This window comes from Stegostoma tigrinum, chromosome 3 (genome assembly GCF_030684315.1).
Source record: "Stegostoma tigrinum isolate sSteTig4 chromosome 3, sSteTig4.hap1, whole genome shotgun sequence".
In the NCBI taxonomy this organism is placed as follows: Eukaryota; Metazoa; Chordata; class Chondrichthyes; order Orectolobiformes; family Stegostomatidae; genus Stegostoma; species Stegostoma tigrinum.
The window spans coordinates 111,404,998-111,425,768 of NC_081356.1; the positions used below are offsets into that span (position 1 = coordinate 111,404,998).

At 37.5% G+C, this 20,771-nt stretch overlaps 1 protein-coding gene across 2 annotated transcripts in view; it reads right to left on the reverse strand.

The window, feature by feature from the left end:
- erbin (erbb2 interacting protein) overlaps positions 1-20,771 on the reverse strand; it is a 248,627-nt gene that overhangs the window by 20,254 nt on the left and 207,602 nt on the right. Inside the window, exons 16-21 of one of the 2 annotated variants that reach the window (XM_048525424.2) lie at positions 14,232-14,405; positions 13,060-13,245; positions 10,529-10,643; positions 8,352-8,517; positions 4,961-6,557; positions 949-1,092 (exon numbers count right to left, since the gene is read on the reverse strand). In XM_048525424.2, the coding sequence (XP_048381381.1) occupies positions 949-1,092; positions 4,961-6,557; positions 8,352-8,517; positions 10,529-10,643; positions 13,060-13,245; positions 14,232-14,405 (2,382 nt within the window). The remainder of the gene's footprint in view (positions 1-948; positions 1,093-4,960; positions 6,558-8,351; positions 8,518-10,528; positions 10,644-13,059; positions 13,246-14,231; positions 14,406-20,771) is intronic. The other variant, XM_048525430.2, reaches the window with a different exon arrangement.

Below are 20,771 nucleotides of genomic sequence, written 5' to 3' on the forward strand. Positions count from 1 at the left end.
AAATCTCAGTTATTTTTACAGCCACAGAGCTACAATGATTGTAGGAAAACACTAAATTATACTTAGTTTGGCAGCAGAGAACATCCGGTGGTTTGGATTTTGAGATTGATTATTTCATTTTAAGCACCTTAAAAAAATTTAGAATCCATGTTTTTTCAGACATCTTTATGAAGTAAATAACTGTACAGTAAAATGTAACATTTTTGTTTAATGGCTAAATAGCCATTCAAAAGAAAGCTGAAATATAAAAATGTGAATACAGTGGATATTCCTGAAAGCAAAATAGATCTGTTGTCTATTTCAGAGTAGACTGAGTTCTTCTTGTAATAAAAGTCAGTTTTGGCCATTGGGAAAGATCAGGTTTGATCACTGCTCACTTGAATAAACTGTTTCAGAACAGCAGCAATGATCCTACTACAGGTCTCAGTTCTGGGTGAAGATGGGGGACATCAATCACGACTTTCCATTCACAATTGTTAGTCAAAGATTCCTACTGGAAAATATATGCACGTTGAAATCAAGTAAGCTCGTCCCTTGAAGAATGGTCAGCCCAGCTACTCTTTTCACACTCAGCTATGAACAAAAACCACACGAGTGAGACAGATAAATCATATGTTCGTAAGAGAGGCAGACGAAGTGCAATCATATTGCAGCTGGTGGAGAAACACTGTCAAAAAAAATCACAATTTTTACATAACATGCAATTAATATTTATCATTTTGAAATCAAAGTTATCAGTGTATTGTGTTAAGATTTGCAAAAGCATAAAGTTGCGAATTTAAACGATCAGATAAAGCATTTTCACAGCTAAGCAGAGAGAGGTGGAAAAAGTTTAGTTCAATGTATCCTGAGACTAGCATTGAATTAAAAAAAGTTCTCACAGCTAGGATTGCTCAAGCACTCACTACAACACTCATTCGTGATAACTAGCCCATTGTTGGTACTCACACGGAACATGTGCACTCCAGAATTCCTTCTGTCTGCAACACTCAAGGCAACGTTGCCCTGGCTGTCGTGCAGTTCCCTACAGCTTCCAGAGTGCATGCTGCTAAAAGCAGCATAATTGAAATTAAACGATCTAGACAGCATGCTCTGAATAAAGAGGAACAAGAAAATTCCACAGCTTTAACACAGAGATTAGTGCGGCATGCAGCAGGATAAATTGCAAGAGACAATCTTCCCCAAAAGGCTCAACAAGATGCAAACAGAAATAGCATGCACAACACAAAACATGTATTCTGACCAAACGGCTCTTGTTAAGGTTAATTTGAATGTGCACTCGAGTTCTTAGTAAAGCTTTTAAATACATCCAGCCAATAAGCAAGCAAAGGTAACAACTTTGGACTGCAGGATACATTTTAGAAAAAAGTTAGTTTTTTTAACCAGTATAATACTTTTAATTTACAACATTCTTCTCATGTAAACTGGTCAAATGAAGGTAAAAGTGCGACTGGCTGGTTGTACAACAGTAGGATAAAAGCAAAGTCACTGTAAGACTGTTCGTTCATTAGAGAGGGATGACTGGTGGTAGTTTAACCTGAAGGTCACCATGCCTCAGGTGGGGGGAGTCCTTTATGGCAACCTCAGCCAGAGAGGGAACTGAACCTACACTTTTAACTTCTCTCTACATTGTATTCAGCTGTTTGGCAAAAATTACTTTCAAACCTTGACGTTTACATAAAGCAAAATTGAAAGTTTAGGTGGAACAACCTAGGGCCTTACACTAGAATTATTTCCATCAAGAGATAAAGCAATACAAGCCAAACATAATTGCAGTGAAAGGAGAGGGGCATGTCAATAAAATCTGAAGGTCTACTTAGATGCCATTCGATTCTATTCGTATCAGCTGCAGATGTTGAAGGTGAGCAATCTAACATGCAGAGGGTGTCAAAGCTCCTCACAGCCAAGAGGTTAATGTTTCCAATTGTTAACTCTAAGTGCATTTACTGCAAACTAACATATTTATATCCAGTTACAGAAATGAACTCTAAAAGCATGCAATTATAACATTTAATTAGAGATTTTACCTTGATCATATCTTTTGCATTTAAAGGAAAAGCAAGATGATTTTCTAATTTTCTTTTTGTATCTATACCATTGATTCCCCCAAACACTTGCATACAAATGTTATTTCCCAGAAAAGCAAGGTTAAGAACTATTAAGAGTTCATGCAGTTAACAAGATGGTTTTGTTCAAGCAATGTTTTGGAATAAGGATTCCTGGTAAAAGGATTGTTTCTTGAAATTGCAGTATACCTTTCTCTAGGATATGTCTTGACTTTTGTTTTTTTTAAAAAAATCAATACTAAATGTATGATTCAGCAATTTCAGTAAATGAATGCAGTTTCTCTAACATTGTTAAGCAGAAATATTCATGCCAACAAAATGTGTTACTAAACATAGAAATAACTGCACTATCAATCAAACTTCTGAAAAGGATGCACACAGTTATTACACATCTTCCCTAAATTTCCCTATCCCTGTGTGTCTGGTGCTGTGAATATAGTGTACATATGCAAAGGAATGGAAAGGAGTAGGTTACATGAAAATGAAATTAACTTTTGAATTCAGCATTACTGCGTAATGAAGAGAAAGTTTTAAAAAAAAGTCACATTTGTTCTTGAACAATCACGATTAATAAGATGTTCAGTTAAAATTGTGGAAACAAAGTAGTGATTTTACCTCTGATTTTGTTTTGGAACTAAGGTGGAAATGAAGCTCTCCAGTTTATCTTATGTCCCATAGTTAATATACCTTTATGAGACATAGTATGTCAATGTACCATTAAAGGTAAAAGCTTAGTGAACTAATAGATTAACAGTTTCTATCTACAAATGCTGCCAGACTGACTGAATTCTTTCAACATATGCTACTTTCAAAAAATTTCAGATTGCCAGCACTTGTACTTTGATCTGTGTTACAACAATATCTTAAAAATTGTTAATCAATCTATTTGGACACGTTATGACACACCTCTGGGGCATATGGGATGTAACCCTAACCTTTTGGGCCCAGAGGTAGGGACGCTACACTTTGTCACAATAGTACCATGCATAGTCAGGCCAGACCTGGTAATAAACGGTTAAATCACATTTATTTTTAAACACACATAAATGTCCATCTTGTGGAGACACAAACAAAGCAGACAGGAGCAGCAGTAATCCATTCAATATGATCATGGCTGATTATTAAGCTCAATACCCTAGTCCTGCCTTTCCCGCTGTCCCTCGATCCCTTTAGCCACAACAGCTATATCTTCTTGAAAGCACAATTTATTTAAACTTCAACCACTTTGCATGGTAGTCAATTCCATTGACTCACCACTGTCTGGGTGTCTCATCTCAGTCCAAAATGGTTCGCCCCTTAACTATAAACCCTGGTTCTGGACTCCCCCAACATCAGGAACGTCTTTCCAGCATCTATGCTATCTAATCTCTTTCAGATTTTGAGGTTTCTATGAGATGACCTATCATTCTTCTAATCTCCAGTGAATACAATCCTTACCGACTCAATCTTTCCTTATATGTCAGTCCAATCAATTTGGTAAACCTGTGTTGCACTCCACGTATAGCAAGAACATCTTTCCTCAGATAAAGTGCACACTATATTTCGAATGCGGCCTCACCAATGCCCTGTATAATTGCAACAGGACATCTTGAGTTCTTGCTTTTGAGTGGACAGAAGAGAATGAAAGATGATAACGTATAATGGTTTGAATGGAGAATAGAGCATCAAAAGGTTGAAATGAATGCAGGGTTTGGCAAATCAGTGACCACAGAAACATTGTGATGAATAGAGGGCCAAACGTTTGACAGTTGGCATATTGAAAATGTAGCTACAAGAAAAACAGGAAGATTCTTTTCCAGGATGGGTTTTGAAGAATTGATAGTTTGTTTGTGGGGGGTGCATGCCACAGAGGATGCGGCTATCACAAAGTGATAGAAGGATATGTCCATGTCCATTGATAGCACCGTGACTGACACAAAAAAGAAGTAATGAGGGCAGATAAATTGGCGAGGTCAAGGGGTTAGCCATGAATACGTGTTACAGAATTTACAAAGAGGGCGGGATTAATGGAGCATGAGGGTGCAGTAAAATCAGAGGTGCAGACAATAAAATAAGCTGAGATATGGATTGACATTACTGAGGATGAGAACTCGATTAGTGAAAAGGGAAACAGTGGACATCACCGAGTGAAAAGCTGACATGGCTCCTGGGTGAGCAACGCAAAATTAAGATTTTAAATAAAAGGTGAGAAGTAGAAAAAAGAAAATTTGAGAAGTTGGGAACAAGCAAGGTGATTTTGGTAATGACTGCACTACACCTCTAAGTCGGGCAAGTGGGAGAAGGTTTAGCCAAATAGTGGAAGTTTCACATAGGGTAAAGGCATTATCACTCATCAGCAAGGTTTCTGTTAAGGCCACTGTATCAATGAAATAATCTACAATGAGTTCATGGATGGTTCACACAAGTAAACATACACACACTGACATGTGACTGCACTGTAGACTGTAGACAATGTCGACAAAATATACTTGCAAATCAGTAACTTTAACAATTGATATTTGCGCACATAATTGCCTCAAAAAGGTGGCTTTGAAAATACTACCTGAGAAAGCAGCTCATCTCTTAACAGGAATACTGCAATTTTAGCAATGTTTTTGAGAATTTTCCAAACTTCCAATTTATGATCATTTACAAACTCTGCATCAAATCTACATTCAATAAACAATTAGCAAAAGATCACACCACATGTCAGATATTAGAATAGGTGGAAAGGCGAAAATGAGAATCTTTAAGTTATTACAGTGCACAGAACTCAGAATTATATCCACGTATTGGCCTGTAAATGTTTCAGTATCACAAATGCCACATAATGATATTTATAATAGCCTGTTCAAGTTATTTTCATCCAACATGTAGAAATTTGACCGCAGCAATTAAAAAAAAAAGTGCAATACCTTTTCTAACTTTTTTGCTTCAATATGACGTAACACTTGCTCTCTCCAATCAGGTGGCACCTTGTTGGTACCCTGTGCATCAAGAAGCGAATGCTCAGATTTCACCCTCACACTGGGTCTTTTAGTTGGACTAGTCCTTGAGTAATTGAAATCGCTGACAGACATTGTTCTCTCTGGAACATCAGTTACATGTGGCCGTGCACTATGAGGCCGAGATGCAGTTGGACCATCAACGCTATAAGTCCTTGCAGACAGAGGTCTTTGTGAGCCCTGAACAATCTGAGGGCCTCTTCCAAGCGTATGTAAATCCCTGTAAGTCATGTAATCTGCTTCAGGTACTGGGACCCGCCTGCAGTGATGGGTTTCAGGAAGAGTGACAGAGGAAGTGGAAGAAACACTACTCTGTCTCTGCAAGGTGGATCTCTGACCGGCCTGAATCAATCTCTCGCTTGGTGGGCATCCCCACATTTCCACTTGTCGAGCTCCAATTCTTGGCTGCATATTGTAGGACATGTTGGACTGGGCATTATTGCGATTGGAGAAGTTCATGTTTGCAGAATGCTTTACATAATTGGCACTGTCAAGTGTTTCAGGCCGCTGATGGTGATGAGATCCTATATTACCTTGCTCTATTTGAAATGCTGGTCTCTGCGGCCACATGTTCTCTTTGGTTATTCCACTGCTGCTATATTGGACATTGTACTGAGGTACTGGAGGCATCTGTGCAACAGCTATAGGCCCTCTCTTTAAACTGATGCCTTGAGGATTGAAGTTTTGATCAAATGTATACACTGCTTTTTTGCAAGATGGAAGATCTGATGAAGAAGAAGAATTTCCAGTAAACGGTTGCAATGACTGGTCACTTAGAAGACTGGCCGATTTACTGCGGATTATATTTTGTCCCTGTCCAGCTACAGGGGATGTCCTTACCATTAAACCTTGCTCATGTGGTCCATTGTCATTGATATCATAAAGTTTTAAACCCCCTGTGTCAATGTGTGTTATACTGTGAGATTTGACGACAGGTCCTTGAGGATATGCCCTCTGTGGAGATAGCTCTTCAGCACTCCCTGAGATAGCAGCATCTGACAACAGAGGTGAATTTTTTTGCTCTGCTTCAGTGTGGAATTCAGGTTGTCTAATTTCCTCTGGGCATCCATTTATTTGATTTTGAGGCAAAACGTTAGGTACTTCGTTTTCATTCTTTAAATGTTCTGTTATTTCTTTTGCGTTACCTTTCACAGTATTTTCTGATGACTGTTCACGGGTGCTCATACATCCATCAACAGTGCTTTCACATTTAGTCACTTCGTCTAATCTCTGAACCACATCATCTGCAGTTATTTCATTCTTATTCACACCAATTTTGAGTAATTTCTGGTATTGCTGTGTATTACTATTCAAATCCATTTCTCTCTGGAGGAGAGCTAGTTTCTCCTCAACATTGAATTCAAATTCCGACAATTTAATGACTTCTTTGTTCTCTGATGGAGAATCAATGGTCTTGTGGGTTTTCACAATGTTTTGAAATTGTGTACTGGATTTTGTTCCATTTTGTAATAGTGGAGATGTTTCATGTAACCCACCTCGATTTTTTCTGCAAACAACATTAAAAACACCTTAAAAACACCTTAAAAATGAAAGCAAAAGGTAGCAAAAATAAAACTAGCCAGTTTTGGTACAGGCAGCATTCAACAAAAAAAAGAAGACATACTCATTACATTTCACAATGATAAGCAATGGATAAACTGCAGAATGCCTTACAAAACTGGCCATCATGAATGAAGAAGTAATTCAAATACTGCAAAATTTGTATTGCATTTTGATGTGAAAGGCTTAAATGGCAAATTTACAAATATCTACAATGACAAGTAATTTAACACCCAGAGCTATTTTATTTAAGACACAATATAAATCTAAGCAATATCTGTTAACAAACTGCAACTTTAATGCAATGTCAATATCATTTCCACAGATAAAAGAAGAATATTTAACATGACAGTTACCAACATTCTCATTTCATATATAGTACTTTCTTTTTCTATTTGATACTATATGTCTGCAGATAATCCATCTTATGTTTCCTCGAAGCAAAGTTAAAATGGAGAAGGGTGAAATGTTTGTCATGCTTTATGAACTGCAAAACTTGAAGGCCTTAAGAATTAGTCTCCTATATCAGAATGTTTCCTTACGTCCCTAGTGGACATTAAGCCTCTCTACTTAATTTACAATATGGATATACTTATAATGCATTAAGCCTGTAACTGTATTTTAAACAAGGTTTAAGAATAATCATTCTTACATAACAAAACTACGTTGTCAGCATCTGATATTGCACAACACTTTTAAAAAGTTTAAGAAGCAGCTGATTACCAACAGGGTAGCGCTTCTCATCAGCATGATTAACCTTGTTATTTTATTTTATTTTAAAATCTGGGAATAAACTCTGACATTCTAGAATTAGGTTAACCTAAACCTGACACCCATCTCTCAAGCAGAAGACAGGGCTGGGGAAGACATCACAGAAGCAGTGTTTCTGTAAGAGCTTTCGCTTACGACCTTCAGAGAGCCCACTGTCATATTTTGCTTTCAAGATACAGAGGAGATTGAAATCCAGTCCCGAGTTCTTGTGTTTTCTCATAGCAAGAGGAACTTGTTCAACTGGAACAGTAAGCCTGTCCTCTACAATTTGTTCTCTTGCATATGCTGTAGAAGTACAAACTTTGATGCAGCGTTGGTATTTACAAGAAGTGAAAATCTTAAAAGGAATTCATGAAAAGAGCAAATAGGAACTGAATAACTCATGGCACAACTTAAAAATAAGACATCCTCATTATTTATGTAAACATTTAAAATAAAACTGTTCTTAATTTAATTTGCTCACCTTTGATAATTCACACATACTGAAAACCTATTTTGAATTTAAAAAAATAGAAGCAGGAGTAGGCCATTCAATATTTTGACCTTGCTCCACTATCCAATACAATCATAGCCATTCATCCAGCTCAGTAACTTGTCCCGGATTTCTCCCCATACATTTTAGCCTGAAGAACTACACCTGAATACTTTTTGAAAACATGTTTTGTCTTGCTTTATGCAGCAGAGTGTTCCATCAGTTCAACACTCTCTGGGAATTTCCTCCTCATCTCAGTCCTAAAATGGCCTACCTTGTATCCCCGGTTCTGAAATCCTCAGTCAAGAACATCCTTCCTGCATTTACCCTGTTTAGTCCTGTGAGAATTTTACCAGCTTGAGAGATCACTCCCTCCTCTCTTCTAAACTTCAGTTAGGATAAAGGTGCAGGCCATTCATGAACATGCCATCCAATTTTTCTTTCATTGTGGCTGTAGGGGTAGACGGTAATTTTTCTTAACAGTCTAGTGGCGTTTACCTTTTAAGAAGTGGGATGGCAGTTTTGTCGGGGGTGGAATGCAAGGTTTCCTGGCTACTTTCTGTGTTGAAGGAAACTGTATCCGATATCCTGGATGGCGACGAACAATTACTGTTGTTCTGATTACTGTTTGGAATTAACTCCTCAAATAAGGAATCAGCATCATCTTTTTCAAGAGAGAAGAAAGCATTCAAATATAATTGAATAAATTACAGATAAACACACACAAATAAAAATGCACTCTATCTCCATGGATTTGATGGCAATGCAAGATTCCTTTGACCGGGAAAGATGTTTTTTTATTCCAACAGAACACAACTACCTGAAGAGAAGGGTTATACATGGAGGAACAAATGGGAGAAGTTACTGAAAAGAAATGTAAAGCATTGCTTTTCAGCAACTTGATTGCTGATGAAGACAATAAGCTGGAGATAGGAATTCAAATCCCAAAATGACAGTTTATGAAATGAATTCTGTTAATTAAGCAAATTTGGAAAAAGCAAGAAAAAAAAAACACTAACGTCAGCAATGGTGACCACAAACAAGAGGTTGTATTATAAACTCAACTGATTCACTAGGGTTAAGGGAAGAAACTTCCTCCTTACAGTCTGGCCTACATATAACTTCCTTCCTACCCTCTGAATTGGCTTAACAAACCATTCAGTTGTATTCAAGGCAGCAGTTCCCCTCTACTTCCTCAACAGTCAGCCAGAAATGTGCAACAAGCAATATCCACAACCACTGACCAAAAAACAAGAAAACAAATATGGAGTCGAACATGAATTGTGAAAAAATATCAGAGTGTAACAACAAAGTTGGTAGCTTCACCAGTTAAAGTCTGCTACACTGATTCAACTCAGTCAGCTTATAAAATCATTTTACTAATTTGACCATTTAACCAAGGCTGGTAAATTCCAATTTCTCCGGCTGAACAAGGTAGTGTTGCACGGCTCTATGTGAAAGAGCAGCCGTGGCCAAAATTTGGAAATCTTAACAACGGATGCTGCCAAGTCTATTTTCAATATTTTCTGATTTTACTTGTAACCACAGAGCCCATTTAATAATTACTTTTTCTCCCTCTCAACAAAAATTATCATTGCTTATGAGCAGCAACTTTCTTTGTGCTTTCTGCTACGTAAAAATGTTGCTAATGGTAGTCAATGTGCTTCACTATGAAGTGCCATTAGAAGCAAGTAATGTTGTGGAAATGACTTAACTCCAATCTGCTGTCCTGTATCAGAAGGCCAAATCAGAGTCTGCATTGACAGACTATTTCTATCAGATAAACAGTATTTACAAACAAATAAAATTGCTGTGGGTTAAAGAGAACCACCAAAACATTAAGATAATAAAATGTGAGGCTGGATGAACACAGCAGGCCCAGCAGCATCTCAGGAGCACACAAGCTGACGTTTCGGGCCTAGACCCTTCATCAGAGGCCCGAAACGTCAGCTTTTGTGCTCCTGAGATGCTGCTGGGCCTGCTGTGTTCATCCAGCCTCACATTTTATTATCTTGGATTCTCCAGCATCTGCAGTTCCCATTATCACCAAAACATTAAATTGGCTTAGTGATAAACTCTCACCTGTATGAGATGGGAATTATTAGTTCAAGCCCTACTCTCAGGCCTCATTAAATATTGGCCAAAAAAATGTAAAGAATACTGCATTTAAGGAGTTGGATATTTCCACCTTTTAAGCCAAGGCTTACGGATACTGTGCTGAAGGTGTCAATCATATCACCAACAATAGCCTTGCTGTAGTAAGCTTTGGCTGTTAACAGAATTTAGACTTCTAAATTAACTAACTGGCTCTGAAGTGTGTTAGGGCATGCCATGAACAAGAAAAGCAACACATAAACACAAGTTGTTCTCCAATTTAATCAACAAGATTAGGTTAAATACGGAAATCAGAACACACACAATTTTAGAGATGAACCAAAACTGAAACCCGTTGTTTTCAGTTGAATATCATATTTACAAAAACTTAATTTCTACCTCTGTCCTCAAGTAAAGTTCTTAAATATGATTTTAAAGCATCTAAGCATTTTCAGATGATGGTGCACAAATTTTCTGAAAACGTATTGGTGAAAGTGTCTTCACATTTACCCACAACCAAAAGATTCTGACTATTTTACCAATCTTTAAGTTGGATGCATGTTCAACCGATCTTAACAAACCTCTTTTCTCTTTACACAGTGCAACAATTTTTGGTTGAGTGATTGGTACATCAATCAAGGGGGGCCTCAATTCTGCCATCTTCATCTCTTCATCAGAAGAAGTGTTTTCAGTATCCTATCAAATCAGAATGAGAAAGGAGGAAAGCTTTTTGAGTTCCACGACCACAAAAACATTTTTCCCATTTCACATTATAAATGTAGACCTTATAAAGAAAACAAAGACAAACCTTAAAAAAAAATGCCCTGCTGTACATAAACTAAATGATTATGCATACTAAACCTTAGCCTAGTTCTTGCCCTCACCCAAATTTTAGCTACTCCTGAAGCTACTGATCTATACCAGCTAAGATTAGTGGAAATTTTATATCATCTGGTCCTTTGAGCCCTCTACACCAAGAGTTATGTGGATCCCACTGAAACCGGCTTTATAAAATGCATCTCAAATTTATTATAAACAAGCCATGTGATTTAGAATAACTTTACGTTCTTAAAGCATCTTTGGGCTAGCTAATTTATTAGGCTGGCTGCTGTTCAATTGATACTTCCTTGCATATCCTTTGGCTACAAATAGATGTTTCTCTCTTTAGATTGTGGGACAATAATAATTCAATCTTGACAGCTTTCCTTGTTCTGAAAGAATGGTAACGTTATAATCATAACATTTCAACTGGAGACAATGGTTCCTTCGATACTACAAAAGTTCTGAATGTGCTGAAATCTCAACAATTCTGAAACAACCCGGGATTTTATCAACATTTTAAGTGACACAAACATTGTTGTACAGAAACAATGTCAATTCTTAATTTGACCAAATTCTCACAGTCACATTTCAGTCAAATTATACAAACTAAATTTGAACACTGAACCTCACAGATGAGCTAAATTGCTGGAACGTATTCAGCTCAGACTGTACAGTGATATACTTCCTTTGACCTTCCATATTTTCTTAATGAAAGATCTTAAATAACTTAGCTGCAGTGCTGTCCATTCACTCGAAATGACAAAATGGCTTATATGATAATAGTGGAGGGGACAGTTGAGAGGCTTTCCTGGTTTCCTGGCCAACATTTATCTGTCAATCAGCTCGACTGAACATCACAACTGGCATCATGTGGTTGTTTCTGGAGCCATTATAAGCACAATACATAACATTGCATTTTTGAATACAATCAAGCATTCATTAGTTGTGAAATAATTTGTAACATCCAAAGGAGGCAAAACTACTATACAGATACATGTTCTCTTTTTCATAAACATCTCAAATGGGGTCAGGAGCAGGCCGTTTAGGCCCTTTGAACTTGGTTGCCATTTATTACGATGATGGAAGATTGATTGTGGCCTCAACTCCACCTTCCTACCTACCTCCAATACCTTCTGGCTTCTTTTTAGTCAAGAATCTGTCTACCTCTGTTTCTTTACCTTGATTGGGAATGTGTAAGCACAGAAATGAGGATTGATCAAGGAAATTCATTTCATGCATTTGTCTTAATTTCCCTTTTGCTGTGTGTACTTATACATGTGGTATGTGGAAAATTGAGATTCCTGCTTTCTTAACGAAAAGCAAATTTTTAAAAAATTGTTTGCATTGTGCACTATAATGCTTTAAGCTTCTGACCAGCAGCACATCACAATTTGTAAACTGACTGAATTGTAAATTTGTCCCAGATCTGGGATCATTTCTGTGAAATGTACAACAGAATTGGTTGTACAACAGAAGTTTACAATATTTGGGAGGGGCAGAGGGGTTTGACTGGCATATGCAAGTAACAAAATGGCACGGGGGTGTAACTGGTGCCAAGACAAGACAGGAATGGTTGGGAGTGGATATGGCACAGAATGGTGGTGGGGCTGAAGGGCCTGGGAGGCGTGGAATTGAGGATCTGATGGAGTTTGTCTTGAGGAGAGTATGGAAAAAAGATGAAAGGAATGAGACAGGCATGGCTTGAGGTGGATAACATGGCTAGAATGATATGCTATTTTAATTAATAAAAGGCAAATCTCAATGTACAGGTGTGGGTCTCTTTTGATACAAAACTAACAGGAATCATAACTGCTTTGCTCTAATCAAAGCAATAAAATCAGACAACTAAAGTGAATAAAACAGTATTAGAAATTTAAATAACGAGAGAAAGTTGAACTAAAAATGTGTAAGTGTTAATTATGATTCAGTTGGTAGTTAATTAATGACTACCACAGGAATGCAGTTGAGGACTCACCTTTGATCACATTTAATGGCAGACTCCAAGTGTGGTTGGACGTTTATGAAATAGAATGTGTTTCTGTATAGGTAAAGCTTATAAAAAGTTTACAAAGACTAGGTTCCAATTCTATTTTTCACCACCTACTATCTGAATTGTAACATTAAAAAGCAAAGGAACAAGTTTAGTATTTATTAAAACCACATGGAAATTACAACAGTTCAACAATGCACTGACATTAGCAAAGTTTTTAAATTTGTGCCTATCCAGTTGTCCCTTAACTTTCATAAGTAATTTAGAAACAAGATTGCAAATACGGATATACTGATATACCTCAAGTGCATCTTCATCATTGGCAGCTGTACTTATATCCTCTGCATCATCATCAACTGCATTTGTTTGAATATTTTCCACATTGTCATTTAGGTCTTGCTTGATGTTTTGATTTGTGCAGTTTTCTATCATATTGGATTCAATATTTTCTGTTGATTTGTTAGATTCTATGGTGCATTCTGTTACCTAAGAATGCAGCATTTTTAGAAAAATTGCAACTGAAAGCAGATCTTCAATTTTCAAAATATAATCTTATCTTTCATGCCATACAGAATAGTGAAACATAACACAATTTTATTTAAATATGTCATCTACAAAAAAAAACAAATTCATTTAGATATGAAGAGTACTATTAACAAATCACGACATGCATTTTGGTAGAGGTAGCATATAATAAATTCTCAGAGGCAAATTAAAATGTTACATTAACAATGTCTAAATTTAAATGTTCTGTTGTCAATGACAAGATTCAATCGAATTTAGAGGAACATAGAACATTGCAGCACAGTACAGGCCCTTCGGCCCTCGATGTTGTGCCGACCTGTCATACCGATCTGAAGCCCATCTAACCTACACTATTCCATGTATGTCCATATGCTCATCCACAGTTCTAAATGCATGTCTGATACATAGGCCCCAGCAATATCAGTGTTTTAGGATGAATGACAAGTTCACCAAAAAGAAATCCAATAGGAGCAAACGTGCTAGCCCCTTTACAAGAATATTGTCTATGCAAGTACAAACACATTTTCAATAATACTTTCTGCATCTCATCAGCAACATGGTGGTTATCTGATTCAAGCAATATATGAAGAAATACTTTTAAAAATCTTCTAACAAATACATGTTGGCATTACATCTTTTCAAGACAAGACAACAGCAAGGAGAATTTTCAGATTTCGGGTTAAGTACTTAAAATTATTTGTCTTTGATGTCAGTAATCCAAAACAGCATGAACAATAAAATACAGAACTGTGTTGTGTGCACTTTTTGCATAAGAATGTGTGAAAGTTTATCTATATCTAATTGGACTAAAACAAATAAATTGAAACTTTTAAAGGATATTGTAAGCATTTTTTGAATGAAAATTATGAATTGGTAGGCTATTGATTGAATGACATAAATTCTAATTACCATGTACTTATTTAGTGCTGCAATTTATATTCTCTCACCTCTACACCAGAGTTTTTCGTTGTAACTGATCGGTCATCATTCTGCTTCATTTCAGTTCCAGAATCATCTGATGTTCCATCATCCTTTAATCTATGTACCACACTCTGTGCAGTTTTAACCATGTTTTTGAGTTCATCAGGATATGGTGTTGGATATCTTTTCAAGTTACCCTCCTGTATGCAAGCAAAAAGCATCATGTGTGAACATTCCATTGACAACTTACTGGTTTTGTTGCAGCACAGAAAAGTTGGTTAACACTTTTCCTGAAGTTCAGGATGATGTCAAACAGATGTGTGGATTTTTGTTGACAATCATTTCTGTTCTGCACATTATGTAACAAATGAACTGTTCATTGGTCATATCAGGATCTTAATTACACATGTTTCTTTTACAGTCCTATACAAAGTACAAATGTTGACTGTCATAGACTTGATGTATCCCATATTACTCACTCTCTTGTAATAATTAAACTTATACATTTGAATACACACTTTTATTCAATTCCTTTAACTATTGTGAATTGAAGGTACATTTTTTCCCCAACATTGATAAACTATTTAAAAGTAAACATTGGAAACACTAAATTGTAAGGAGGATAGTGTAGAATTTGAGAAGGACATAGGCAAGTTAGTCAGTGGGAACACAGGTAGAAGAAAACATTCAATATTGAGGAGAGATGATCATTTTTGTCAGGAGAACCAGAATGAACAATACAAGATAAATGGTACAACTCTAAATGGGTAAAGGAACAAATAGATCTGGGTGTAAATGTGCAGAAATTATTAAAGGTGGGAGGACAGGTGGAGAGTACAGTTAATAAGGCAAAACAACAACAAAAGTTGCAGGTTTGGCAGCATCCGAGAAGAGAAAACCAGAGTTAACGTTTCAGGTCTGTTGACCCTTCCTCAGAACTGATAAAGCATGCCCTTGTGGTGCAATGGTAGTGTCCCTACCTCTGAGCTAAAATGCTGGGTTCAGGTCCCATCTGCTCCAGGGTTATCTAATATGGTCTCTGAACTGATGATTAAAAAAGAAGAATATGACCTATATTTCATGAATAGAGGTTTGGAGTACTATTGCAGGGAGGTTATGGTGAAATCCAGCTGCATGCTTGAGGGAAGATGTGAAGGTACTAGACAATGTGCATGATAGATCCATGGGATAAGGAACTTCAGTTATGAAGACAGATTGGAGAAAATGAGACTGGTTTCCTTCGAGAGAAGAAAATGCTGAGAGGAAATATGATCAATATATTTAAAATCACCAGGGGTTGGAGCAGAGTAAATAGAAAAGAATGCTTATAATTGTGAAGGGATTGAGAATGAGAAGTGACAGATTAAAAGTTAAGCATTTCTGGTGGAAGGGTGCAGGTCTGCACTTGCACTCTCGGCTTCCCCCATCTTTGAGAACAGTGATGTTTGTGGAACTCCTGCCTACTTTTTTTTAAAAAAACTGTTCACCACCATACAGTGTGGAAGTGACACTTCTGGTCTTGGGATCTCATGGCTCTGTCTATTGCATGCTGCTTCCACTGTCGAGCAAGCAAACCTGTCCTGTATTGTGCTGTCACCTTTATTTGAAGGGTCATTTTATCTACTCCTGAAAGCCCTTCTCCATTCTTCTTTGGAAATTGTGACAGATTGTGTTCGAGTGCAATTCTGCAGCTGATCCACAGCACCTCATGGATACCCAGTTTAGAGTTGCTAGATCTACTCAAACACTGTCCCTTTTTACAAAATGGTAGTACCAAAGAGTATGACGGAGGATATTCCTCAACGTGAAGACGGGATTTGATGTACACAAGAACGGTACTGTAGTCACTTATTTCAATACCTTCATGGGCAGACACATCTGTAGCAGGTATATTGGTGAGAATAAGTAGATTTTTCTCTCATTGGATCCCTCACCATCCACAATTGGCCTGGTCAAGCAGCTATGCGCATTCAGACTCAGTCAGTAGTCTTCCATGAAGAATGAACCAGATGGAGTTTGATAAATATTGACACAGAAATATAGAAAATAGGAGCAGTAGTAGGCCTTTCAGCTCTTTGAGCCTGCTCCACCATTCAATAAGATCTTGGCTGATCATCCAGCTCAGTACCCTGTTCCTGCTTTCACGCTATACATACCATTTGATCCCTTCAGCCTTAAGAAATTCATGTACCTCCTTGGAAGCATTCAATGCTTTGGCTTCAAGCACTTTCTGCAGTACAGAATTCCACAGTTTCACCATTATTCGGATGAAGAAATCTCTCCTCATCGCAGTCTTATGTGGCTTACCCTGTATCCTTAAACTGTAACACCGGTTCTGCGCACCCAGTCACCAGGAACAGTGGGAGACGGTGGTTACTTAGTCACTGCTAAGCTAGGCTAGCTTTTAATTCCAGATGATTACTCAAGTCAAATTTCACCATCTGCTTTGATATGATGCAAACCTATATTCCCAGAACATCAGCTAGAACTCTGGATTATAAATCTCGATGACATGAGCACTGCATCACTGTCCCTCTTATTATTTCTTACAGAAGATATCCTAACCTGTGTTTCTCTTCACGAACTGCATTTTGTCCCCACCATAATTCAATTATTTGACTCTAAAGTGCAGCCTTGTGTCCACAACTTAACGAAGCTCAATTATGTTAGAGGACTCTATATATAGCACCCCTAGAGCAGTATAAAGAGTGGCAGGAAGACTTAAAAAGAAACCGTGGAAAGCTATGGAGGAGCTTATGGAGGAAAATCCAAAGGAGAATTTTAAATATCTAAAGAACAAGAAATAACTAGAGAAAGTAAACGGCCCATTAGGGACTAGAGAAAATTGGTGTGTTGACCAGCTAGACATGGGAACTATCATCCATAAATACTTTGTGCCAGCTTTCAAAATGGAAAAGGGCAATGCAGGTATAGATATTAGATGGAGGAGAAGAAATGAATTGAAAGCGAGAGACCGCAAGAGGAAGTATTGATGGGTTTAGCATTCTTACAAGTGGACAAATCCACAGGCCTAGTTGAAATAATAAGAAAGACAGAGGAGGAAATATCAAGGACCTTAACAGTAATTTTTAAATCTTTTCTGGCCATGGATGAGGTGCCACAGGAACGGATGATTGCTAACATTGCCTCATTACTATAAAAGAAGGAAGAGGTAGACCAGGAAATTACAGACCAGTCAAATCTCAACAGTGGATGTTATATCAGAAAGAATTTGTGGGATAGAATACAGACGGGTGAAGAGGGGGATTCATTTTCGATAGTCAGCACGCATTTGTGAAGGGAAGGTCTGGTTTGACAAGTTTGCTCAAGCTTCTGAGGAGATAACTAAGGGTGTTGATGAGGTTAATGTATTTGATGTGATGTACATGGACTGTAGGATGGCTTTTGATCCAAGTCCCTCATGGCTGACAAGTCAAAAAAGTAAATGCCCATGGCAAAGTGGCACATTGGATTCAAAGTTGGCTGAGAAGCAAGAACCAGAGAGCAATGGTAGAGGTGTGACTGGAAGTGTGCTTCCAATCAGGTTCCATAAGACTCAATGATAGACCCTTTAATGTATGTGGAGTACATTAATGATTTGGACTTCGATGTAGGAGGCATGGTCAAGAAGATGCTACGTGACACAAAAATTAGTGGTAAATAGTGAGGAGGATGGCAGTAAACTACAGGAGGATATCAACTGGCTGGTCAGGTGATCAAGGCAGTGGCTTATGGAATTCCACCTGGAAAAGTGAGAGATAATGTTTTTGGAAACGGCTAAAGTATCACACTATGAAAGGTGACGACCCCAAAGTACTGAAGATTAAAGGGACCTTGGTGTGCATATCCATTGACATCAGGGCAGGGTATGTCGGTGGTTAAGGAGGATACTTGAATTGATGCCTCGTCAAATAAATGTAGGAGCAAAGAAGTTTTGCCAGAACTCAAAATGTTGGTTAGAAAACAGTCACTATGTTATAGGAAGAGTGTAATTATATTAGAAAAACTGTAATCTATTTAAACTAAACAGATGTCCAAAGGGCAGAATAAATTCATCCTGATGCCTGGGCACAAAGATCTTAGCAGGGTGAATGGTCAGGTGTTTTTTTCTATAGGGATTAATAACCAGGGGACATTGATTAAAGTGAAAACTAGAGTGTTAAAGGAGAGTTGAGTAGAAAGATTTTCATCCACAGTGTGTGGTGAGCCTAGAAATCACTGGCTGGAAGGGTCGTCGAGTAAGCATCTTTCATAACAGTTAACTGCTATTTAGATAGTTGCACTGTGATATTTTCCAGGGCTATGGATCAAAAACTGGAAAATGCGATTGGTGCAGTCTGTAGAAATGAACAATATTGCTCGACAGTATTTCTAACGTTGCTGCTTTGCAAAATATTCTGTTGTAAACTCCATTCTAAATCATCTATTTCACAAAGAATTAGAAAAAAAGCAAACATCTAAATCGCGTGAACATTTTCCTGTATAACTACATTCAAATGTTACCTAAAGGGTAACTAAGGGATATCTTTCCAAATCGGTGACTTTTACACAAGTCATGTTTCAGATAAGGGGGTGCACTTTCAAAGCAATTATTTCTAAAGCATAACAGTGGTGTCTGAAATACAAGTGATTTGTCAGTATTCTTGTCATGGAGCAGTTACAACAATCAATGTGGCTACATGGTGATGCTGTCATTCTTATTAGTTTAGTTGCCCTTAGTCACATAACAGGCCATTGATGAGTCACGGAGTGCATACTGTAAAAGAATTAACTGAACTTTGTTTTTCCACAGGTAAAATGTTCATATTTACTTGTCAACCCACCAGGCAAATTTGTTTCAATGAACAGTTTTAAATGTATTAAGAAATTAATATATTTCCACTAATTTACTTCAAACCAAAATCAATGTTTATCCATTCCTGTGCATTTACAACTCATACAAAGTTAAGTCTTAGGCTCCCTTCCAAGTTCCATTGAAAACAAACATACAAATTACAGCTGTGCCTCTAGTCTTACTTGGACAAAATGCTTCGGGAATTTTTCCCCTCTTGTTGATTATTTACAGATGTAAATTGCTCAATAAAAGGAGTATTATGCTTCTGTTGTGAAGTTATCATTTAAAAGCAAAGTCTTGTTACTTTTGTAAGCAGGATCCAAGCCAGTTGGTGAGATTGAAACCACAACACAAATATTGTTTATTTTGAAGAGAGTTTATTGACTTCCTCAGGTTTACCTTTCTTACCTCACACCCAGTCTCTCAAATGCGCCTATTATAGATCTGCCCAGACAATTAATAGCCATCACCCGCTACTCTTAAATAAAGAGAAAAGTTAACTGCATGACTTGATTAATCAGACATGAACAATTTTAACTTCAAGGAAAATACTTTTACATTTGAGGAATGAAAAAAATATTAAATGCAATTTGAGAGTTACAGTAATCTATTTGTCAAATGAATGTCCAACTGCTTTGCCCCTGTCCACCACGAGTACCTTCCCAAGGGTAAAGAACAGCCTGAACACTTCCAATAATTCAGTCCAAGGGAAGGCATCAAGTCTGAAAGTGAAGTTATCATGCCCCAGAAAATTCCTTACAGGACTACATTCTACTGCTCAATTTTTTTTTGTCATTTAAATACTGAAGGAAAGCTTTCCTCTTTAAAGTATTTTTTTACAATGACAGCAACATTTAAAAGGCAAAACAAGAGCAATTGAAAATGTAAATGGAGCAAAATAATTATTTATTTTCATCATTAAACTTTTGTACATGAATATGAATGGCTCAGGGTTAATCAGTGATTAGTAAACCATCCAAGGGGAGTGCTAACTTGCCCATTACTGACATTGGAGTCACCACACACAACTCAGTGAAGTGCTTTCATTTGCATATTTCAAAGTAATTTACATAATTAATAGTTTGCCCTGTAATAGCTCAAGTACCCAGATGCAGAAACAGCTCTCTAATACTCTGCAAGCAACCATGAAACCAATAATAAATCTGTTTCCATGTGATAATAAAATGTGAGGCTGGATGAACACAGCAGGCCCAGCAGCATCTCAGGAGCACAAAAGCTGACGTTTCGGGCCTAGACCCTTCATCAGAGAGGGTCTAGGCCCGAAACGTCAGCTTTTGTGCTCCTGAGATGCTGCTGGGCCTGCTGTGTTCATCCAGCCTCACATTTTATTATCTTGGATTCTCCAGCATCTGCAATTCCCATTATCACTGTTTCCATGTGACATTGATACAGTGATAATGGGAACTGCAGATGCTGGAGAATCCAAGATAATAAAATGTGAGGCTGGATGAACACAGCAGGGCCAGCAGCATCTCAGGAGCACAAAAGCTAAGTGTCTAGGCCCGAAACATCAGCTTTTGTGCTCCTGAGATGCTGCTGGGCCTGCTGTGTTCATCCAGCCTCACATTTTATTATCCATGTGACATCAGTTGCCTAGGATAAATCCTTGCAGTTCAAATAGTGATATGAACTATTTAACATTCTTTACTTAACAATTACTAGGACATGTGGTACAAACAGAGAAGGTATCATTTTAATCTTTCACCCATGA